Source organism: Lepidochelys kempii, chromosome 10 (genome assembly GCF_965140265.1).
Source record: "Lepidochelys kempii isolate rLepKem1 chromosome 10, rLepKem1.hap2, whole genome shotgun sequence".
Classification (NCBI taxonomy): domain Eukaryota; kingdom Metazoa; phylum Chordata; order Testudines; family Cheloniidae; genus Lepidochelys; species Lepidochelys kempii.
Window position 1 is genome coordinate 66,757,952 of NC_133265.1, and position 24,557 is coordinate 66,782,508.

At 45.4% G+C, this 24,557-nt stretch overlaps 1 protein-coding gene across 4 annotated transcripts in view; it reads left to right on the forward strand.

The window, feature by feature from the left end:
• The window catches only part of PDE8A (phosphodiesterase 8A), a 198,436-nt gene extending 178,070 nt beyond the window's left edge, over positions 1 to 20,366 (forward strand). For 3 of the 4 annotated variants that reach the window (XM_073304039.1, XM_073304040.1, XM_073304042.1), the window contains 6 exons: positions 1,827 to 2,025; positions 5,929 to 6,146; positions 7,138 to 7,270; positions 16,617 to 16,784; positions 17,645 to 17,774; positions 18,876 to 20,366. In XM_073304039.1, coding sequence (XP_073160140.1) covers positions 1,827 to 2,025; positions 5,929 to 6,146; positions 7,138 to 7,270; positions 16,617 to 16,784; positions 17,645 to 17,774; positions 18,876 to 19,003 — 976 coding nt within the window. In that variant the 3' untranslated portion in view covers positions 19,004 to 20,366. The other variant, XM_073304041.1, reaches the window with a different exon arrangement.
• The last annotated feature ends 4,191 nt before the right edge of the window (positions 20,367 to 24,557 follow it).

The window sequence follows — 24,557 nt, forward strand, 5'->3', positions numbered from 1 at the left end:
GGAACCAATTCCTCTCTGTTGGTTAGAATCAAGTCTCAAAAGTCTCCCCCCCGCCCCCCCCCCCGGTTACTTCCTCCATTTTCTGAAAAAAAAATTTGTCCCTGATACATTCCAAGAACGTATTGGAAATTTCGTGTTTTGCCATATTATTTTTCCAACAGATATCAGTATAGATAATGGCCCCCATTACTATCAGGTCTTGTGTTTTGGCTCTTTCTTTTTGTTCTAGAAAGGCTTCATCCACCTCCTCTTCTTGATTTGGTAGTCTGTAATAGACCCTACCCATGACATCACCCCTATTTTGTTTCCCTTTTTATCTTTACCTAGAGAATTTCAGCTGGTTTGCCTCTCACCTTCTTTTGGACCTCAGAACATGTGTATATATTCAGGGCCATCCCTAGCCATTTTGGTGCCCTACGCAGCCCCCAGCCTCTGCGGGGGGCAGGAGCAGGCTTTGGAGGCAGGGGGAAACCGCCCCCCAGCATGAGCTGGCAGAGTGGAGTAGGTTGGGGCCGGGTCGCTCCACTTCCCACCGCCCCATGAGTGCAGGGTCCCTGCACTCACGGGGCAGCGGGAAGTGGAGCGACCCGGCCCCAACCTGCTCCACTCTACTCCCCTGGCTCCCAGCCTTGAGACTGGGGGGGCAAGGGTAAACCGCCCCCCAGCACTCACCGGTGGCGCAGAGGGGGCTGGGGCCAGGTCCGGGTCGCTGCACTTCCCACAGCCAGTGAGTGCAGCCCGACCCTGCTGCAGTCCTCAGGGGGGTGGGGGCAGGGCTGGGGCGGAGCAGGGGTGGGGAGAGGCAGGGTGGGGGTGGAGCAGGGGTGCGGGCCATGGGGAAGAGGCAGAGCAGGGGTCTGGAGCAGCACGCAGCTGCGTACTTTGCGTATGGGTAGGGACAGCCCTGTATATATATTCTTGATGTATAATGCAACACCTCCTCCCTTCATTCTCTGTCTGGCCTTCCTGAACAGGCTGTACACCTCTATACCAATATTTCCTCTCTCTTGGATCGAAAATACTGCTTGCTCTCTGCTTTGGGATTAGACATTATTCCAGGCTGCTTTAATTGCCCTGTGATTTTTGTTCTCTAGTACAATGTGGGGCTTGATTCCTGCATTCCAGCTGTTGCTTCCTGAGCTGGCATGAGCAAGGAGTGCTGGAGAGAGCGTGCTGACACTCTGACCTTGTCTGCACTGTGGTGTTAGTTTTAATCTCGATCTTCCAAATGTCCCACCTTTGCACTACCACTGCTGCAGCTCCCCCAACATTAGCAAGAGTGGGAGCTCTAACAGAAGCCAGGTACCACTGACTGGCGGGCTCTAGCACTCCTTCTGGTGGAGCTGTAACCCTGATACAGCAACGGTGGGATATTTGAAGAACAATGTGAATAGACTGGAGGGGCATGAGTAGCGCCTCTTCTCCCTGAGCAGCAAGCACTGCATCACCTCTAGTCTCTCTCTACTGCAGGAAGTTTGATGAGCCATGGAATCTTGAGGGTAGGCTGGCGGGGGGGTACAGAGCCCTGAGAGAGGCAGAAGACCCCCTGAAACAAAAATTGCAAATGGATTTACCAGGAGGATAGAACCTGTTCAGTATTTTAATAATTCTCAGGAACTTCCAGAAGTATCAGTCCCAAACATTGTGGTTAGGCGGAAGCTTTCTACAAATCTTGAGTATATTTTTATGAACAGTTGAACTTTTATACTTAATCTGACATATCAACAGTTTAAAAATGCTTTCTCTGCTAGTCTCATTTGCTCTGTCTAGTTTTCCTTCTATCTAACTCATTTGTTTTAAAACTTTCTGTTTGTTTTTCTCTCCAGGCCTTTGGTTTATCTTGGTCTCAAAATGTTTGCTCGCTTTGGAATCTGTGAATTCCTAAACTGTTCAGAATCAACTCTGAGGTCGTGGTTACAAGTTATTGAAGCCAACTACCATTCCTCCAACTCCTATCATAATTCTACTCATTCTGCAGATGTCCTGCATGCCACTGCCTATTTCTTATCCAAAGAAAGGGTAAAGGTAAGTTTAGGGTTATAAGAAATACAGTAGAGGTGGAAAATACATGAGTGGTGGGAACATTAGCAGAAATCAACCCTAATAACTGATATACAGGGCCAGGTCTTCAGCTGATGTAAATCAGCATAGCACTTGTGAAGTCAAGGAAGCTATGTGGATTTACACCAGCTGAGGAGCTGACCTGTATTATATTAGATGAGAAATTATGTCTGGTAGTAGTTTCTAGCACCACAGAGCTGGGCTGTACTTGGAAGGAGGTAGAGAGAGCCTTCTTTTAAAAGAAAACCATCCGTTACAGTCACCCCAGCAGTGTGAAAGTCAAATGGGTGAGCAACATTTTCCCATTGGGAATACACTCTCCAATAGGTCTTTAAAATATAAGCCCATTTAAGGCTGCTTTGCACCACACCATCAGAACAAAGCAGCCTTGTTCCCTGTCTGTCCTTTCCCAGGAGGATCACCCCCATCTAGGGGATACCCAGGTGTCATGGAGAAAGCATAGCAGCTCCAATGCCAAACCTGGCCCTTTGCTATTGCGAACATGAGTGGTGTGGCAGCAAAAAAGGAAACATGTCTGGGGTTTCTTTATGCCCTGTGATCATATTGATCCACTGGGGCCTGTGATTGGGTATGTCTGACAGGGTTTGTGTGGGCCTTAGACGAGCCTGGCTGCATGTGGAGGGAAAGCCAGGCTTAACTGAACGTGAAGATCAGCTGGGCAGGAGCTAGTGACTATGAAGCCAGGATGTTTGCAGCAGAAAGGGGCTGTGGAGAGAGAGTCTGCAGTCACTCTCTGGGGGAACAGAAGAGGTAGGCAGCAGTACAAGGAGGCAGCAAGAAGTCTGAGGGAGAAGACCTTGACTTCCAGTTACAGGGTCCCTGGGCTGGAGCCCAGAGTAGAGGGTGGGCCTGGATTCCCCTACTAGCCACTGAATAAGATGAGGTGAAACCTCCTGAAGTAATGGGTGTAAGGACTGTGAAGCCCAGAGACAGGCGGAAGACCTGCTGCAAGGTCACTGGACTGCAGCTGGGTTGGACTCTTTGTTACACCAGAAGGGGTGGACTAAAGTATAACCTGGCTGGAGGGACAAGTTGCGGGAAGAGAGACCACCACAACAACAGAGCAACTATCAGCAGGGTGCACCTTACAGGGAGACAGCCGCTGTGCCATGTCCAGCCAGCAGAGGTGCTCCTGCGGTGAGAGAATCCTTTACAAGACCATTGGCTGCTAGTGCAATATTTTAGAACTGCTCTAAAATATACTGGGGGAACAGACTGGCATACAGCTGGCCTGGGATCTGGGGAGTGCAAAGGTAAACTACAGCCACACTTACATACACATGCCCTGTGGCTTTGGGTGCTTCTCTGCCACAGCTTTGGACCAAACTTCCTATCCTGAATTGGTCTCCCTGAGCCTATTGTTAGCGGTGGAACCTTGCTCAAAGGGGCATCATTTGTGATGGTAAACAAATTTCTAACCTCTCATTAAAACTGGTGCATGTATTATAACCTGGAGCTGTAGTTCATTAACCTGCTCTCCAGAGGCCAACTCTGAGGCAATATACCCCAAGGAGGAGAGAGAATTTCACTGGAAGTTTTCAATCCTCAAGTTGCCAAAGGTTTGGTTGCCTTCCCGTGAATATCTGTGACAAACAGATGTGATCTGGAATCGTTCCAATGACAAAGAAGTGTGACTGCCCTTCCCTTTTTGAAAAAGTTTTTTATTCATCTGCAGGATGCACAGGAAAAGAAAAATTGTAATAAACAAAAGCAAAGGAGATACTGCATGTATCTGAGCAGTTACAGGCTGCCCAGTTTTGTTAACAGCAATTCAAGCTTAACCTAGTAGAAGAATGCCGGATTCTGACACCCGTACTCACACTGAGTAATATCTTACTCCTTGAATAGACCTATTGGGTCTACATGCCAAGTCATGTGTGAATAAGGGTTGTCACTTTACTGCAGTATTTCTGGGCCAGATTCTTGATTGAGCATTAAGAAAAGTCATATCTGAGCCCCAAAATAATGAAACAGTGTTTGTAGAACTGTGTTTTCATTGGTGTGCAGTAGGGTTTAGCATGATAGAACTAAGATTAGCAATGTGACATCAATGTATGATGGACTGTAAATTCATCCAAAACTGGACAGAGCATAGCGATCTCATCAAACAAAGGGAATAAGCCTGGGACACATTGCTGTTGCCCCATAGTGTCTATAAGGGACAGTACATAGATAAAGAAAGCATCCTGGATTTCCACCTGGACTGTGTCAGCCCTGGCTACACTGTTCTTCTTCTCGCTGTATGTCCAGGTATCATGAAAGAAGTATTGCAAGCAGGTGCTGGTTTGTTGATCTGAAATTTTGATAATCCAAATAAAGCTGGAGTTTATAAGCTGTTCCTGATGGCCCCAATGTGGTTGGTTTGTTGGTTTCCATAGGTTGCTGATGCAAGTACTAATTAACCTCTACAATTGGTGTGTGTCGTAGAAGGACCCGTTAACGCTAGCAATGCAAGTGGACCTGCTACAACTGAGGGCTTGTCTATATGGCCCTACAGTGTAAGTTGCAGCTCACACTAGAGTGTTGCGCTGTAACTACCCCTGTAGACCCTGCTAGCACCTAATTCATGCTAACATAGTCCTGTTTGAAACCGTGTCCATGCAGGGCAGTTTACAGCACAAAACTTTATTGCACACTGCAGCTCTCACTCCTGTAGTCTGCACACCAGGGCCATATAGACAAACCCCAAGTTAACACATGCTTGTGTAGCTGTCAATAGAACCACATTTAATGGAGTGCATATTTCTTTGGGAAATTGTGGCTTTTTTATGGAGGACTGTTGTATATTGGTGGATAATTCAATGCATTGCTTTGATGGCTAATTTTTAGGACCAAATCCTGAAGTCTCTATTCAGGCTGAACTTCCATTGAAGTAAGAGAACTGAGTGAATTGTAGATACTCACACTTCCCATAAATGCCCAAAATGGGTCAAAGTGACTGCTGTACCATATGAAAGAGGGCAGTGCTGAGAACATGCAGATTTCCTGCTCTCTGCTACTAAAGACCTTCTAAGGCTGAAACAAAAGCTGCACAATTTTAGACATAAAGCACAGTGGATGGTGCATCCCAAGAAGCTTGCAGATGTAAAGAGACCCAAACCCCCCAGCCTTACAGTAGGAAAAAGATCAGAACATATTAACTCCAGAAAATTCAGCCCCAGAGCCAGTGAGAAGGATTGAGGCTCCACCAGAAAATAAGGAATGTCTTGCACCTGGGCCATGGGAATGGGCTCAAAGCATCATTGAGAAAGTAATTATCTCCAGTAGTCAAAATTAACAGAGATAACTATTGCACTGCATAGCCTGCCACTTAGTCAGGCTGCTGGCCCGGCCATGGGACTGAGACTTCTCTTAGACAGGAAAGTACATCTTCACTCATCCTGCAGAACCCATCTGCCATAGCTGATTCTGAACTCAGCAAAAATGGGCCTATAGTACATGATTATTTGTTTGTTTGTTTGTTTGCCAAAAATGGGCCTGTTTTTTGTCAAAACCGAACTATTTTTGAGCAGCAACAGACCTTTTTCCAGGTCAGAATACTCATTTTTTAGTGAAGGTGGTTTCTGCCATGGCAGAACATGGAATCTCAGTTTTCCAAGTTTGATGCATTTTGTCCAAATTGTGAATAAAGTAAGATCTGGAGGGCACAAAATGTCCAAAAATGTCATGCAAAGTTGCATGAAGCATACAATGAACTTTCCATGGCTCTTTAGAACATCTATCCCTAAGCAATCTGCAGAATCCTGCCTTTTGTCTCTAAGCAGTTCAGTTTAACCTTTAAGGACCAGTGCAGGATTTCTAGTGATTCTTCCAGGAAACCTAAATGTCCCCGGCTTCTCTTTTCAGCAAACTCTGGATCCAATTGATGAGGTTGCTGCTCTCATTGCTGCCACTGTCCATGACGTGGATCACCCAGGAAGAACAAACTCCTTCCTGTGCAATGCGGGGAGTGAACTAGCAATCCTGTACAATGACACCGCGGTGCTAGAGAGCCATCATGCCGCATTGGCTTTCCAGCTCACCACACGGGATGATAAATGCAATATCTTTAAAAACATGGAGAGGTGAGTTGAAAATATGGGACATTTATCAGTCCATTAACCACAATATTCTTATTCTACATATCTTACGGCAACATAAAAAAATGCCAGAGGAAAATCACAGCTTCTGGAGGGTGGAGTTAGCCCCTTGATCGGTTTGCTCATGAAACAATACCGATCTCTCTCATACCGCAGAGAATGCCAAAATCTAAATGATAATGTTGTTGATGATGATTTGTATTGCCACAGAACCTAGGAGCCCTAGGCATGGACCAAGACCTCACTGTCCGAGGCACTGCCCAAACACAGAACAAGGAGCTTACAATGTCACTCTCAATATGAACACTTTTCGTTGTTTTTATAGCCTTAAAATAAGGGCGAATCTGGTTGCTTGTAAATTGGTGTCAGTGCCCCTTTTAAAACCCATTTTATGTCATTCTACATCTAGGGTCAAGCAATGGCTGACCTGTGCTCGTAGCTGGGTGGAAAGGGGAGCCCCTTCCCCTCAGCACACCAGACCAGTTGGCAGGTGTAATATGGCTGGCTGATGGCTAAATGTAGAGGCTGCTGCATTTTGGGGTGGGAGCATGGCCATAGCTCCACTCTTCCTACTCATCTAGCTGTGTTAGCAAGAAAGTGATGGGGGAAGCTTGGCTGAAGCAAGACCCTCTGCTAAGTGTGCTGCCAGAACACCATGGGAGGCATGTGCAGACATAGTGTCTCCTGGCAGCGCTGCTGAGGAGTTGGCTTCTCCTCTCCCATCCAGCATGTGCAGCTCTTAGAGAGACAAAACTGTCCCCTATGGTATATAATTCACTGCGCACCACTGTACAAAAGGAATGCATTTGTATAGCACAGATTCAGCTTACCAGCCCCTTCTCTCTGTCTCTCCCTTCCCCTACCCGTCTCTGGTATATTTGCTCTATAGTATTTTTTTCAGAGGGATTCGGTTAGTTTAAGCAAGCAGCCCTTAGTGAATGAGTCCTCATGTCTAATTGTTTCCTTTTTTAAACAGGAATGAATATCGAACCCTACGTCAAGCCATTATTGACATGGTCCTAGCAACAGAAATGACAAAGCACTTTGAGCATGTCAACAAATTTGTCAACAGCATTAATAAACCCTTGGCAGCACTAGAAGAAAATGGGGTAAGTAAAACGACAAATTCTCCTTTAATTAACAGGCAGACAAAAGGGATTTGAGGCACTCGAGCTACTGGTAACAGGATGTACCTAGACCAGAGGTGGGCAAACTACGGCCAGCGGGCCACATCCGGCCTGCGGGACCGTCCTGCCCGGCCCTTGAGCTCCCGGCCGGGGAGGCTAACCCCTGCCCCCCTCCTCCGCAGCCTCGCCTCACCGCACTACGCCACCGGCACTCTGGCCCACCGCTTCTGCCAGGCAGCGCGGCAGCGTGGCTGGCTCCAGCGGGGCTGTGAGCTCCTGCTGCTCTGAGCGGCATGGTAAGAGAGCGGGGTGGGGGTGGGGGGTTGGATAAGGGGCAGGGGGTCCCAGGGGCAGTCAGGGGACGGGGTGGTTGGATGGGGCAAAGGTTCGGGGGGGGTTGGTCAGGGGACGGGAGCAGGGGGGTTGGATAGACATGGGAGTCCCAGGAGGCCTGTCAGGGGGCAGGGGTGTGGATAGGGGTCGGGGCAGTCAGGGGACAGGGAGCAGGGGGGGTTGGATAGGGGGTGAGGTCCCGAGGGAGTGGTTAGGGGCGGGGGGGTCCCGGGAGGGGGCAATCAGGGGACAAGGAGCAGGGCGGTTGGATGGGTCGGGCATTCTGAGGGGGGCAGTCAGAGGGCAGATAGGGGGCGGGGGCCAGGCTGTTTGGGGAGGCACAGTTTTCCCTACCCAGCCCTACATACATTTTTGCAACCCCGATGTGGCCCTTGGGCCAAAAAGTTTGCCCACCTCTGACCTAGACAGTATGGTGATTGGCCCACTGGAAATACAGAGAGAGTCTTTCACCTCTAAGTCACTGGTCTGAATGCACAAAAGTCTAGCCCAGTCATCACATTTTTGCAGGTTAATGGGACTAATTTGGACATCACTTACACTGCAATATGGTGATGTTTTCTCAGAGCCAGCAGTGTGTTTGGGACCCATTAATGCATCAGAGTGCTTATAGGAAACAGATTTTCTTGTTAAAAATGGGATGATTCCAGAAAAAGTGAAATGGGTGGTAATCCAAACACCTTTTGGCTACTAACATTTGATGATTGCGTAGTAACCTTTATGACAGCGGTTCTCAGCCAGGGGTCTGTGGCCCCCTGGGGGTCTGCAAGCCCTTTCGGGGGGGCCGCAGAGCCCTGCAGCTGAAATCCGGTGCTCTGAGGCCGAGAGCGGCGCGGGGCTGAAGCCGGCACCTCCCCCTTCCCCAGCCGGGAGTGGTGTGGGGCTGAAGGCGGACCCCCATCCCCAAGCCCCCAAAGCCAGGAGTGACGTGGGGCTGAAGCCGGCAAACCTCCCTTCCCCAAGCTAGGAGCAGCAGGGGACTGAAGCCGGGACCCCCAGCACCCCCACCTGCCTGCTGAAGGTGGGAGCTACAGTGGGAGCCCCCCTGCCTGTACACAGCCCCTAGCTACCCCCTCCCTGCACCCTGAGCCGTTTTCAAACTTTTTGAACTGAGTCCCCGCTTTGAGTATTTTTTGGTTGTGTCCCCCCGTAGCCCAGACAGGCTGGGTGGCCTCCTGAGTGAGTCAGGGGGTGTAGGTGGCACTGCTTCCCTGGACCCTGCTGTGCGGAGGTGGCTCGAGCCCTGACAGCCCTTGCCCCGCCCAAAATAGAAGTAAAACTATGCCTATGCCCCAGGATCCCCTTCCACACCCCCCCGGCCTGGAGCCCCTGCTTTATGAGATATAGTGTGGGTCCCCCTCCAGCACCCAGAGGAGATGGCAAGTGTCCCTTCTGAAAAGATGGCAAGTGTCCCATCATCACAGTTGGCAGTGACTGGTATCACTGTTGGCCTTTTCTGCAAAGGGGCCAAGGACCAGGGCCGGATTTCCCATTAGGCACAGTGGGCATGTGCCATGGGGCGCCAGCATTCTAGGGGCACCTAAAATTTCAAATTTTGCTGCTCCCGGGTCCCAGCAGTGGGTGGGGCCTGTTGAGGGGGAGACAGCCCCATGTAGCCCAGCTGAAGTGCTCCTCACTCAGCCCGACGGACAGAGTGGGGCCAATTGAGTGCGGCCCGGGGGCATGACTTGGGAGAGTGGGTCTCTGGGGGGGGCTTGGCGGGGGGGGACTCCAGGCAGTGAGGGGGTGCGGGGTGCTGGGCAGTGGGGGATCTGTGTGGGGCACTGGGAAGTTGTAGTGGGGCTGTGTGAGGGTGCTGGGCAGTTGGGGTTCTGTGAGCAGCGGAGTACCTAAAAGTTAAAAGTGTCGGGGTACCACCACTGCCTGCAGCGGTTAGGAGCTCTGAGACGCTGTGGGCAGCAGGGACCCCCAGAGCTCCAAGTTGCTGTGGGCAGCAAGGTAACCCTGCTGCTCCGAGCTGCCGCAGGCGGTGGGGTGGGGCTCTGAGCCCCTGCACCTAGGGGCGCCCAAGGTGTAAATCTGGCCCTGCCAAGGACTGAGTGGGAACAGAGATTGAATTACATTCTTAAGAGTTGGATGCTCAGGGTCAGGATGTGGGCCCATTGTGGAGCAGTGTGGGGATGTGTATGCTGAGCTGACCACATGGCACGTGCTCTGTAGATAAAAGACAGCCGTTTTCAGTGCTGTCAGTCTGGCAGCAGTGTTGAGTCTTTTAAAGATTTTTTTTTAAAAGAAAGTGGGCAGAAGATACGATTGTGGCATTGAGTATCATATAGGCACAATCAGTAGCCAACTAGAATCCTGTGGACTCTACAAAATTGCCTGTTAGGAAATCATTCTTTAAAAAACAAAAACAAACAAACCAGTCTGAATAACAGCTGCAGCTAGTCGTTCTGTTGCCAGGGTGTGCGGAGTGCAATTTTGTTGGAATGGTTTTTGCAAAGAGAAGAGTTTCAAAAGCTCTTATATCAAAGTTTATACCCCAACAGCACAGCTGGCAAAGCCCCATTACAGTAGCTGAAATGGTTTTAAACATGTTTTCCTGATGTAGTCAGAGCAGTTTTTATAAAGCCGTAGCTGTGACCTCTGTGCTGAACAGTGGGTGCAGTGCTTCTGTGGCATAAGAGATTAGTCTGCAGAAGAGAAGAATGAGGGGGGATTTGATAGCTGCTTTCAACTACCTGAGAGGTAGTTCCAGAGAGGATGGTTCTAGACTATTCTCAGTGGTGGAAGAGGACAGGACAAGGAGTAATGGTCTCAAGTTGCAGTGGGGGAGGTTTAGGTTGGATATTAGGAAAAACTTTTTCACTAGGAGGGTGGTGAAACACTGGAATGCGTTGCCTAGGGAGGTGGTGGAATCTCCTTCCTTAGAAGTTTTTAAGGTCAGGCTTGACAAAGCCTTGGCTGGGATGATATAATTGGGGGTGGGTCCTGCTTTTGAGCAGGGGGTTGGACTAGATGACCTCCTGAGGTCCCTTCCAACCCTGATATTCTATGATTAGGGGAGACACAGGTCTGGTATTCACCCATATGCTATCTGTACAGTCATGCTCTCTCTCAAGGTATTTGGAGCAAGGGGGAAGAGAGCAAGCTTTGTCATGTGGGAGTTAGCTCTGCTCTTGGCATCCTAATGATGCAAATGGAACTGGGTGAATTTTTAGTGTGAAGCCAAAGTCTCTGTAGTATACTGCTGTCCTGAATAAAGCAGGAGAAATGCTGGTAAATCGGTATTATTCCCAGCCAGCTTACTCCGATCAATGGTGGGCTTGATCCGTTTCCTACTGAAGTCATAGAAAGACACCTAGTGATTTCAGTGGGCATTGGATCAGGCCTTATGTACTTAACAAGTTGACTGTCCATGAGCCATGTGTATCAAGATGCCTGTCTCCTGCTACCAGACCCAAGAAAAGAACAAAACTAGCTCACAGATGTATCTCAAGGGGGCCAAGTTCACATAATTTTGTGTATTTAGTTTGATCATTTCAGTAACTAAATATTTTGTAATATGGCTGCTTCTATAGATATATCACACACACAAACTGCATTAGAAGAACATTATTAAGGTTGCAAAGTCAAGTATTCAAAAGTTAAGAACTACCAGAATGCCATGACATGTACAACCTGAATTCACACATGCGACCCTTTTACGCTGTGATATGGTCTTTATTTACATAATCACATACTGGTGGGGTTTTTTCATCCAATTAGTGTTCCTCCACCACCGGGCTCCTGGTCCTAGCCTCTTTGCCCAGCCAGTCTCAATTCTTCCCTCACCCCGCATCCTGTCTCCTCATAAGATTTATCTTCCCTCGCTGCTCACTTGTTTTCACTCCATCACTGGTTCTCAGTCCCAGTTTCCTTGCCCAACCAGTTCCAATCTCCTCTGCCCTACCGTAGCTCCCAGTCCAATCGCCTTGTTCAGCGAGTCCCAGTCTCCCCCATAAACTCCCTGTCCCAGTTTCCCTCTCCCTCAACCTGCAGTCCCAAGCATAAACACCCTGGATCTTGTCCAAGCATAACCTGCCTACCCGATCCCAGACCTGGCTCTTGTCCACTCTGCATTTAAATCATGCAGCTTTCTCCTCTGCACGGCCCAGCAGGGGTGAGGAGTTGGGGTGTCATTGATAGCAGGGGAGAGGCAGGCTCCCTGCTGTCAGCTCTGGACTTGGACTTGGCATGGCCCAGAGCAGCCAGGAACTTCAATTACAAGGAAAGACCTGCTCAGCCCTAGGCTGGAGCAAGATCAGCGTAGACAGAGTCTGTGAGGAATTAAGCTGTGAAGCTCTAGCAAGTCTCTACTGAGCTTGTGTGAACAGTGATTTTTTTCAAATGCTTACAACTTGGCCAAATTTGGGCGGATTTTCACAGGGATGGCAAAGGCATATCCTTGACTCAAAGGCCACCTCTTGCCAAATTTCAAATCCCTGCTCCAAAGCATGGGGGAACTAGAGCTTCTCAAAGAAAAGGTTGCCAGAATTTTTGAATACTGGCAAAACCAACATTTTTTTCCTTTACCTTGTTTTTAGAAATGGCTGGAATTTTCCAAAACATTTCAGCCTGAACCATACACCAGCTAGGAAATATTTCAGACCAAACGATTAAAGTTTGGCAAAGTTACAAGCAACTGAAAACACAGGGTCTTATAATAGATAGCGTCAGGCAATCTTAATAATGGGCAGCAGTACCAGCCCAGGCTAAAATTATATCTTTAAACTATCAAACAGTCTCTCTTCCATTTTGCCTTTTTTGTAATTTATTTAGTAATTTATGTTTTGCACAGTGTTTTTTATCAGAACTTATATTTTACTTAGGAACTGTGGTAAGAAATAATCAAACTCTCTTTAATTGTTTTTATTTGGAAAATGCTGATAGATACTTTAATAGACATATATGGCCAGTAAAACCGATAGAGAATTTTTAGGCTAAAACCCAATCTATTCAATTCCAGGAATTTAATGAACATGAAAAAATAACTTCCATAGACTTTATGGCCAGAAGGGACCATCGTGATCATCTAGTCTTAGTTCTTGCACATTGCAGGCCAGAGAAACTTGCCCACCCACTCCTGTAATATACCCAGAACCTCTGGCAGAGTTACAGAAGTCAAAACAGTCAAAACTTTTGATAAAAGAAGCATCAAGCTGCAAAAACACACTTCTGCAAATTGTTGTACAGCACAGACTAGATACTGAATATTATTTTGTTCCTCCAATAAAGGGATTATTAACATGTTTTGGGTAATTGCGGAGTATTTTTGGATAATAAAGGTAATTATAAGTAGTGCTTGGAACATAGGATCCTTTTGACACTACAAATAAAAAGATAAAGAATTTTTAAAATAATAACACAACCCCCAAGTGGATGTTAAATAAACACCTGTGAAATATAAGCCAGGCCCTTTATCTGTTAGGCTACACAATGTCCAGGTGTTATATTAGCTTAGCATCCACGAATGCAACAGAAATGTAATGAGGTTAAGGGCTAGTCTGAGGTTTTCAAGCTGCTCTGAGAAAGGAAAGTGTAGCGCACAGCTGCACGGTCCCGGGAGCAGAGCAGAGTACGAACGGACTCGACAGTCACAATTCCTCCCAGGCTGCTGCTCCTTTGCTCTGAGGAGGAGTAAAGTACTTCACACCTCTGCATGGAGCAGCTTATTCCTTCCTGTGAGCCTCGCCCAGCAGCAAGGAGGGCAGAGCTAGGGCTCCACTTCACTCACCGCTTCTGCAGCGACAGTCACAGTCTGAGCTGGGAAGAAAGTTGTCTGGGTGGGGGGAAGGGGCTTACAATATCACACACCTCTGTGAGATCAAATGGCAGCAGTGACAAGCCCTACACACATATAGGTTAGACTGAGGTCAAACCAAGTCTAAATGCTGCCCTAGCTTACATCCTGTGCAGCCTCATTGATTTCAGGGGCAAAACCTGTGCCAAAGGGTCTGGTCTCATTCCTAGCAGTTTGACCTGCATGCACATTTTCTGGAGAAAAATAGGGCTTAATCAGCTGTTTTACTTAAATAATCAAATCAAAGTGTTTCCCTCATTCAAGCTGTGCATTTCTCCATCCTGCAGACTCCTGTAAAAACATTTGCGATGTTTGAGTGGGTAAAACCACTCATGTGCAGGGCTTGTTATTGGCAGGACACTACACTCCAGCAGATCTTCTCTTGAGTTTGGTCCTGTATTTGGTAGCAATGGCAGCGTGATTCTCTGAGCTTGGCTTTGGATCACAGCTGTGACTCAAGGGAATGTTTGTTGGCGAGCTGCCAACTGTTTGTTCCATATGGGACAGTTCCCCTTTTGTAGTCCTTTCTGTACGTGTTTGTTCAATGGGCCATGATGAGAACTTGTTAGGTTTGCTTCCTGTCTTCTTTTGTGTCATAAACTGACAAAATCCATCTCAGCTCCAGCATCCTTTATCCTCCTATTTCCCTTTATGATGTCACTTAAGCTTGTGACAGGAAGCCTAGATCTAGCCTGCAGAGACACCTCTGTTCTCTCAGCAGGACGCTGGAACTGAGCTCTGTTAGCAGAATCTATTCCCAAGACAGCCGCATCCTCTGAGTAGAACCATAGCTTTGGTTTGGACAGGTTCCAGATCATAGAAGCAAAAATCCTTTCTCAGCTCCTGGAGATGTACCTATTGATCTCTGCTGTCATTTACTGAATGATCTCTAATCGTTTTCAGGAGTTAACATTTTTTTAAAAGCACCAGTGTCTAATTTGGTTTTGTTGTGGTTTATCAGTGTGGCCCTGCAGGAAGAACTTTCTTCCCTGTAATTAACAATGTGCACTAGTAAAAGATCAGAACAGTGGGAAATTCAGATTTCACCCTGGCTGACCTCAACATGGTGTTTACTTTTGTGCAATGGAGTGTGGAATTCTGCCTAGTTGGTACCTCTTGTACAAATAGATGTAGGAGCTGGCTGAATTATTAGTGTTTAATTGTCACAATTACCATAATGCTAGAAGCCCCAGGAGTGGACCAGAACCCCATTGTGTTAGGCACTGTGCAAACATAGAAAAAAAGATGGTCCCTGCTCCAGAGAGCTTACAATCAAAATATAAGGTAAGATATAACAGATGGATGCAGATAGACAGAGAAGTAGAAGGAAACAATGTTGGTCAACATGATAGGCTATCGTCTTAGCACACTAGCAGCCTAGCCATTGTCAAGTATTTTGTAGGCATCTCAGCAAAGGAGAGAATTAAAGAGGGATGTGAAGGAAGATGTGCTACCATGCTTCACATTTGCATTCCTCACAAAGGGCCTCATCCAACTCCAGCTGAAGTCAATGGCAGTTTTTCCACTCACTTCAGCAGGGGTTGGAGTGGGCCCAAAGTAGAGTTAGATCAGTGAAGGAACAGCTGAAGTGACTACTCCATATGCAGCAGCCACACTTTGTGTTTAAAGATCAATGGAGATCAAATGAGGGCAAGGTACAAAATTAGGAAAACAGAACAAAAGCTTGTTTCTTGGGAGACATGGTGGACAAGTGAATCTGACTCTGGCCTAGGACCTATGATAACTTGGTTCTATTCCCAGTTCTGCTGTGTCACCTTGGGCAAGTCACTTCACCTTTCTGAGCCTTAATTTCCCCAGCTATCAATGGAAAATACTGTGACGTCCCTTCCTTTGTGAAGCACTTGGAGATTTATGCATGGGAAGTGATAGCTAAATATTATTATTATTATTGATGGCACGACATTTTAATCCATTATCCGCAGCTAACCCAGGGTACGTCTACACTGCAAAAAATAAAAAAGACCCACAACGGTGAGTCTCAGAACCTGAGTTAACTGACATGGGCTAGCGTTACAGGGCTAAACATTGCAATGTAGACGTTTGGGCTCCAGACAAAGCCTGAAGGTCTACACTGCTATTTTTAGCCCAGCAGTGCCAGCCCAAGTCAGTTGACCTGGGCTCTGAGATTCACTGCTGCGAGTATTTTTTTTTTTTTTTGCAGTGTAGACTTACCACCAGGCAACAGCTCAAGCTATGCTGTGCTCTTTTAGGTGGATTTTTAGGCATCTCAGCCTTGATACCCTACTCCTAGAAACAATTTTAATCAGAGCTCCACAGTAAAGGTAGCTTCAGCCCCAGCTCATAAAAGGCCGAACCAGTCTTGCAGCTGTCAATTGTGTGAACTGTCCCACAGGACAGAAACATACATAGTGCAGGCTATGCACATATTCCAAGCAAGTGTCCCTTAGCCACTCTTGCCGTAACTGCAGGGTAGGAAAAAGCTAATCAAAAGCAGCATTTCTTAATTAATTTATCTGATAGCGATGAAATCAAAAAGCAGATAATTTGCATTATTGGCCAAGCAAGCCAGGGACTGGAGGGCTGACTGGAGGGAGGCGGAAGGTGCATGGGATGGGAAGTGGGAGCTGGCCCCTGGGCTCAGTACTGCTGTCACCGTAGTTTGTACTCATGATAATGAGACCTGCTAGCACTGAACGGGCATGCATCTAATCCTCGCCTTTTCCTAAACAGTTGGTTGCTCCACTGCTAACATGTAACTCTGTGTGTTTTTGTGGAGGTTTTTTCAATTATCATCTTAATCCTGCAATGGAAAATGATATACATCTGTCTATGTAGTTACATGGCCTTTGTACTATCTGCACATTAATGAATTTATCCTCACAGCACTCCTGAGATGGGACTGGAGCCACAGAGAGACTCAGTGACTTATCCAAGCTCACATACTAGGTCTGTGACAGTGCCAGGAATGGAACCTAGAGCTCCAGAGTCCCAGTCCAGTGCCTTAACCACACAACCATCCTTCCTCTTGATTTGATGCATTTGAGCACCCGGAATTGTCTTCAGTGAAGCATGAAAGGAATGCAGGACTGGGTCCCTGTGGTATACACTGGAAACATTCGTGAAGTAGAAAATGTTTTAATGTCTGTTTACAGAAAATGCTGATTTGTTGTTTTTTATTTTGAAATGTTGCAGAGTAATAATGGTGATGGAGATTCAGTCAAAAACGTTCTCACGTCTCCTGAAAATCGCATACTTATCAAACGTATGTTGATAAAGTGCGCTGACATTTCCAATCCATGCAGACCTCTAGAGCAGTGCATTGAGTGGGCTGGTCGCATCTCTGAGGAGTACTTTGCACAGGTAAGATAGCTGGAGAAGGCTAGAAATTCTACCTGAGCACTTCTTTTGATAGGATGGGAGGAATCAGTAAACTGACTCTACTTATATCCAAACAAGATCTTAAGGCTACACTATTAATTTGTTTATATTTTATATTAGTTGCTCACCAATATACATTAACGCAGGGCCCCATATCTGTGAACATATGGAAGCTGACTGCACTGCAGTATAATCTGAAAAAAATTAAGTTTCTAGATTCTTCAATTTGCAATTTGTTTTGCCTAAAAATGCACTCCATTCGTGGCTTGTGGAGGAAAAGGGCCTTATGCGGGGCTCTATCTCATGGATATTATGATAGAGTACAAGTGTTAGTGAGGGAGCACATAAGGAGACAGCAAGGAATAAAGTCATGTTGGAGCAAGCCCTTAGGAGGCTGAGGTTTTGGTGGGGATTGTCTGGTCTTCTGTCATTACAGAATTGAGGCCTGTGTTCCTCAGAAGTAAAAGAAATGTTTTGTAAGATATTTTCCTGCCTTATGGTAAGTTTGAAACTCCATTTCTGGTGGAGACTGGCAATTATGGAGCATCTTTGGCTCCAAAACAGTCATAGTTTTAAAAAAAAGTTTCAAAGTGCCACAAAACTAGCTTTGTGTATAGATCTGGAAGGTGGTAACTGTGTCACTTTGTGGGAGCCAATAGGAGGCATTGTTCAGTGTTCTGTTGCTCCTGAACATATACGTGGTTAGATTGAGTCTGTTCATACGATGCTACTCCTTTTATTAAGCAGCTGCATGCACTAGTTGGTGGCCAGCAGTCTGCTGCTAGCAGGAGTTCACTTGTATAACTTGTCAGCCAAATAATCACAAAATCTTTTCTTTGCAGACTGATGAAGAAAAAAGACAGAGTTTACCTGTGGTGATGCCTGTTTTTGACAGAAATACTTGTAGCATCCCCAAATCCCAAATATCCTTCATTGATTACTTCATCACAGATATGTTTGATGCTTGGGATGGTAAGCAAGCTTCTACAATATATTTTGTATCATAAGCCTTTGAGAGTACTATGAGATAAAACTGCTGCATTGTGACTCCAATGGAAAAAAAATATGGAAATTTGCTACATTTCAAGTAAACCCAATAGCTTAATTAATGCTAACATGTATTTTGACATTGCTATGAATAATTCTTATGACTTCATTTAATAGGTGAACTTCAGGCAAAATTTAGTTTCTTCTCAGTTATTAAATGGCTAGCTTGCTTTCCATAAAGGAACAGGGCATGTTAAGTGAGCTCACTTTGTTACCACACTATGCATATTCACCTGACCCACATATTTTTTTGAATTATTTTTAACAATTTTCTAATGCTTGAAAATGCTATAGAAAAAACAGGTTGAATTCCTTTTGAGAACTGCTTACAGTATATCAACCATTTCTTCTCCATTGCTGTCATTAGTGATTAAAAGTAGTCAGAATTATGACACACTCAGGGCATGTCTACACTTACCTCCGGAGCGATCGATCCAGCAGGGGTCAATTTATCGCGACTAGTGAAGACACGATAAATCAACTGCCGAGCGCTCTCCCGTTGACTCCAGTACCCCACCGGAGCGAGAGGCGCTGGTGGAATCAACGGGGGAGCGTCAGCAGTCAACTTACCACAGTGAAGACACCGTGGTAAGTAGATCTAAGTACTTCGACTTCAGCTACGTTATTCATGTAGCTGAAATTGTGTAACTTAGATCGATTCCCCCTTCCCCCCCCCCCCGGCGTAGATCAGGCCTCATAAATGGCAAATCAGCTGTGCATGTAACTGGAATTTTATTAAGCATAATAGTTACAGTCACAGTAACTATGTCCTTGATAGAAAATTGGTGCTTTCCTGATTGCAATACAATTGCTAAATATACTTATAGTATTGTTGTAACTCTCCTGGGAAGATGCAGAAGTAATGATGAGAGCTTAAGACAAGAACCATTTCAATATCAATGTAACAGATTTAAACCATCCCACTTAATACAGTTCCTCACATATTTCAAATTATATTTAAGCAAGTAGAATCATGGAACCATTTCAGTTCTGCTGGCTGACTACATTGTGTCTTTTCTTTCCTAGCATTTGCAGACCTACCAAATTTGCTGCAGCATCTGGACAATAACTTTAAATACTGGAAAGGTCTAGATGACAAAAAGCTACGGAGCGTTCGACCACCACCTGAAGAGCAATTAGACCACAGAGTGTAACTTACCTGTCCAGATGCCTATTTACTCAAGCTCACTTTTGTTCATGTGATTTCAAATTAGTTTTGATCCCTTCAGTATTACAGTAAGGCTAACCCATGTGCTTATGGACCTTTCACATTCAAGAGAACATGAGGTCAGCAGCTGACTCCTGCAAACTGCCGTGTATGGACTCAAATGAAATGAACTTATCAAGCTGAATTACACTGGATTGCTGCAGTACCTGTACTGAAGAGGGTCTACTAGTGAACATATTTTTGCATTATCTTCATACCAGTACGTGAAGCTTGAAGATATCCTCATGAAAAGGGGTGTCCTATAGAAGATTTTGCTTAGTCCTCAAATCTGCAAGTGAAGGAGAAGTATCTGTTAATAGTGACTCACAGCTTTTATGAGAAAGCTCCATGCTTTTTATAAGCACTTAAGAACAGTTACATATACCAGTCGGACATTTAAAATGCAACTCTTCATGAAGGAGTTTTTGATCTATGAAAAATAGATGTACTCTATTTTTTCACATCACAGAAGGTGCAATCATTCACTTCTGAGCACTACTGAAAGTGAGTTCTCTTAAAGAAATTTAGTAGCAAATGTAAAAAATAACACAAGAATTTTTGAAGTTGATCGTTAGCATCTATTATTAAAATATGTTTTATTTATTTTGTTAGATGTTCAATATTTTCTATGAATTTATAAATACTTAAAAGCCAAAGCCAACTTTAGATGCATTACAAATTTACATGATTCATACTCATCAATATACATTTAATTGATGTACAGACCTTTTATTTTCATAATTCAAATACAAAATACTATACAATGACACATTTTTATTGCACTGTAAGGATAGATGTGTATGTTTAAATATTGTCTGATTTTATGTTAATTAAAATAAGTTTTATTAAAAGGTCTCACTGGAGAGTAGTAAAATAAACAAGAAATGCATACTGTATAAGCACCAGAACTCCAGCAGTTCTCTCTCACTCCCTACTAGTGACCACAAGATCTTCCCAAAGTTGCTATTCTTGGTAAAATAATAATAATAATAATAATAATAATAATAATAAGTTGGGATGTTAATTTTTTTTTCTTCCCTGTAATTTTCTAATTAAAATCCCTATCAAAAGTCTGCCTTATTTTATACAGTATTTCTACAAAGCATTCCACAGCATAGATGAGGGGGGTAAAACTAAATATTTAATGAATTTAAACCTTTTATAGCCAATATATTTTCCTCTGCGGTGAAAAAAAAACCCAAAACTTTAACTCCAGAAGTTTGTAAAGGTTGTATACCTTCACCATTTGAATGAAACATTCACAGCAAACACCAGAAAATAATAAAATGTATATTTTAAGAAGTGTCAAAGTTCTAGCAATTTTATTTGAAATATTTTCTTTCTTTCTTTCTTTTTAATTTGCACACTATCAGGTAGATATGTGAAACTAAACAATTTCTTTTAAAAGTATCACTTGCTGGGTTTGGGGGGGCGTGTTTTGTTTTGTTTTGTTTTGTTTTGTTTTTGGCTTGCCATCTAGAGTCAGAATTTGCCATCGAGAACTGTGTGACTGAGCTGTGCCCATCACAGCTTTCTGAGAACACATGTTGTGCACATCAGTTGCTCTGTCCCTGCAGAGGACGGATTGTCCCCTGTTCTGGGTGCTCACTTGGGCAATAGAAGATCCAGGTTCAATTCTGCTCGGGTTTGTTTCGAGTGGCTGAAGGTGACAAGGTGCTGTCTGTTGGGATGCTATGAGCAATAGTGTGGATATTATCGGTGAAAGCAGGGGTGAGGTGTTGAATATGCCATGGAGAAAGGAGATAGCAGGAGTTGCAGCAATTTATGCCCAGGCAGACAGCCAAGCTTTGGTACCGGAGGCTGTGACTTACATCAATACAGTCTGCAGTGGGCACGTAGCCCAAACCAGAAATGCTTGGTGTACATGTGTTCAGTCTGCGGGCGAGGGTGGCGGGGTGCCTTTTGATCCTGGTGCCGGATATAGGATATATTGCTAATTGGCTATTGCTGTTGATGGTTGGTTTAAGATGCTGTAGTTGCCTATTTCAGGTGAGGAAGGGTAAGAGGTGGGTAGAATTGGCCTGGAACACTCCGTTAGCAGGTGTTCATTTGGCAGGCAAGAGTTAATCAGGTTCTGCTGACTGAGGCAGCTCCTACCCTGCCTGAGGTAATGGAGGCAGGAGTGATGCTGGAGAGCGTGGGCTGAGCAGTCCTGAGGGTGGCATCCTGGGAGCAGCCAGCCCTGAGAGGGAGGGGTTTGAGCTGAATTTTGTTATGTTATTGGTGACTTTGTGTTTTAGTTACTACAGTCACTGCCCAGGGAGGGGGTGAGATTTGACCCTGCCCACAGTGTGGGTGGACTCTATTTTGGAACAGGTTGGGAAAGGCTCCTGTTCACATATGCTTTTGAGGTGGGATATTTTGAGCTGCAGAGAAGTATAAAGGAGGGATCTGGCTCGCTGCTCCAACCACATCACGCACCCATTTGTATGTTGCTGCTGCTCCCCCCTGCCCCCCCCCCCCCCGAATCAAACACAAGTTCCTGGTCTTTGCCTTTAAGGCCCTTTGCCAGCTAGCTCCATCCTACCTAAGACATATTAACTTATCGAGCCATTGTCCTTGATGGCCCACATTCTCCTGTGCCATCCCACATGCATGAGGAAAACTCCCATGAACATTCATAGCGCCTCCACCTTGTTCTTTGTTAAATTCCACCTTAAAACCTGCCTTTGCTGTGATGCCTACAGGTCACTACCCTCAGGCACTGGCTAGGCCAAGGAAGAGCTGTGACTTCTGCTTTGCTGCTAAACTCTGCATCATTGTCACATCTTCCTCCCAGCCTACCCCTGCCTATGTGTGTTGTCCACCCGTTGCATGTGTAGATTGTGAGCTGTCTGGTGCAGGGATTGTCTTCTTTGTTATATGCTTGTACAGTGCCTAGTACCAGGAGGGCCCTGAATCTTGACTGGGGTTCCTAGATGCTAATAATAATAGTGTTGAGTGATTCCGGTCCTTGTAAAACTTGCTGATGATTCCAGTTTAAGGGACAGGGATGCTTCCTGCAGAGGGATCAGGAGTTGTGCCTCTTATTTTTGTCAGGAACCAAGACATCTGCAACCCCATTCATCATCTACTTTTGCATAGAAGGCCTGGAAGAGAAGGCGGCCATTCAGCTGCCAGATTACTTGTTTTCCTGGTAATATTGTGTCTTTTTTTTCATATAAAGGTTTCTTTTGATTCTGTTGTGGTTTGTTCACGGCCCTCCCATTACATAGGGGCTCATGTGGGTGATTCAGCAAAAAGGTTCATGCTGACTACATGAGCAAAAAGATTGATAATGGCTTCATCAGATCGTCTGCAGTGGAAAGCATACGATGTGGAGGGAGTAATTGCAGTGTAATAACAAGAACAACACCTGGGTCAACAGCATCTTAACATCTAAGGGTCAGTATTTCTTCATAAGCATAGTTAAGGCACTGAGTTGTATTAACGTTTGGTAAAAATGATTAATTTGCTTTCCTGTTATAAATGTATGAGGCATCATCACTGAAATGATCTGATCAATACATTTAATTCCCTGAAATTCACACTGAGTCATTAACACCATTACCATCGTGCATGGAGCCATGCTAACCAGCCTACCGGACCAGACAGATTTACAGCCATACTGATGTACAATAATTTAATCTGATATAAAACAATCCTTCATAATCACCTAATTTGCAGCCACTGAATGCAGGTCTGTTCCTGCCTTTTCCCATCTAAGACTTACTGTCACCAGGAGTAGGTTACAGCTAAATGTGACCCACAGCCACCACTGTGTCTGACCCCTCTCCTAAAACATCTTCCCACCCCAGGCACCCACTGAATATAGTCTCCTTTCCTCGCCAGCCTGGCAGTTCACGCCTTCTCTCCGTCAACCGCAAGATTCTCTTTCACTCTGTTTCTGCAGTACCCACTCCTCTTTCCTCCCTAGCCCTACAGCCATCTCAGTCCTAAAGACCAGATGTCGAAAGCTTCCTTCAGTGCAGGGGGATGCAGCTAGAATGCTACTGCACTCCAGCAATCCCCAGCTTCTGGAATGATCTCTTGGAGCCATATGAAGCTCAGCAAAACTTAATGCCGTCCTGAGGCTGCTCTAAAGTTGTGCCAGGAGCCCCAGGATCAAAGAGATGCGAAGATAGCACAAAGCTGCATTTATCCACCACGTCCCACACCTCCTTTCAGAACTTGTGGCAAGCACAACTCAGCCAGACCCAAGAATCGGGGCCTATGAATTGAGACTATTTCTATCTTTCAGCCCATTGCTGCCAGCTCTCTGCCCCTTCCCTCTTCAACCTCCACCCAGGGATTTTCTCCCTTGTCTGCAGCTAAGTGATCAGGAAAGCCCAAGATCAGAGATGGGGCCCTTAGTTGTATTAGAAAAGAATAGATGATCCTAACTGATTCTATAGCAGTTTTGTAAATGCAGGGCAGAAGATAGCGATTGGTTAGCTCTGGAGGGGCACAGAGGAAGGTGTTGTTGGTTTTTTTTTGTTGAATAAAAAAACCTGGATTCAGAAGGGGCCACGGGGCCAATTTTATTTTAATTTTTAAAAGAGTTGGGGTAAAATCAGCATCTTCCTAGTCTCAGCCTCTGTCTTTTTGGCATCTCCTTGTAGTGCTTCACTTTTCCCACTATCTCCATTTCTTTCTGGTTCTGCAGTTTAAGCCACACAATGCCAAACTCCTTTCACAAAGGGAAAAAACAATTAAATCCAGACAACTTTAACTTCAGTTCCACTCAAACAAACAATACGTTCCTATCAGAAAACCAAAGACAAACCTACTGTCCCATAAGCCTCTGCATCCAGGGACAAACTTTCACAGAAAAGACTTCTGAGAGTTACATCATGTGTTTGCTGCTGGGGAAGCAGGTTGAGGCTCAGAGGGATGTGTGAAACATACATTGTGTAAAGCGCTTTCTGACAAATGTCCGTGTCTTATTCCTTATTGGAAGAAAAAGATGGGATTTTGTGCTGGGGAGACTCCAGGCTGACATGCAGTTGGAAGTCCTCCATGTGAAATCTCCAGCGGGTGATAACTTCCAGTCACACTCAACTGGTCTAGAACCAGTGACCTACAGGTGAAAAGCTCTGCATCCCAATGCCAGTTCCTGAGCCATCCAGTTGCTTTTGTGGATTTCCCAGATTATACAACGTCATTGCAAACTCCCTGGCTTCTGGACACCTTTTCGGCTGTGACGCCACCATTCTCTTTCCTGAGTACTTTGCCATTGATGCTTGCACTGATGCTTCTCCACTGGTGGCAGGAAAGATGCTGGTGTGGCAAGGCTCCAGCTGACTGTTGGTGTTTTTATCTGCCACGGGCATGTATCTACATTGGAATAAATTCAAGAACTTGTTTGAAATTATTCCCAACTATGGCTAGGCCTGCTCTGAGCAAGTTTAAATAATGCAGAGTCTGTCTACATTGAATTTTTATCCATGGTTTAGCACATGTTAATAAACACAACTAAATGTTAATGTAGACAGAACAAT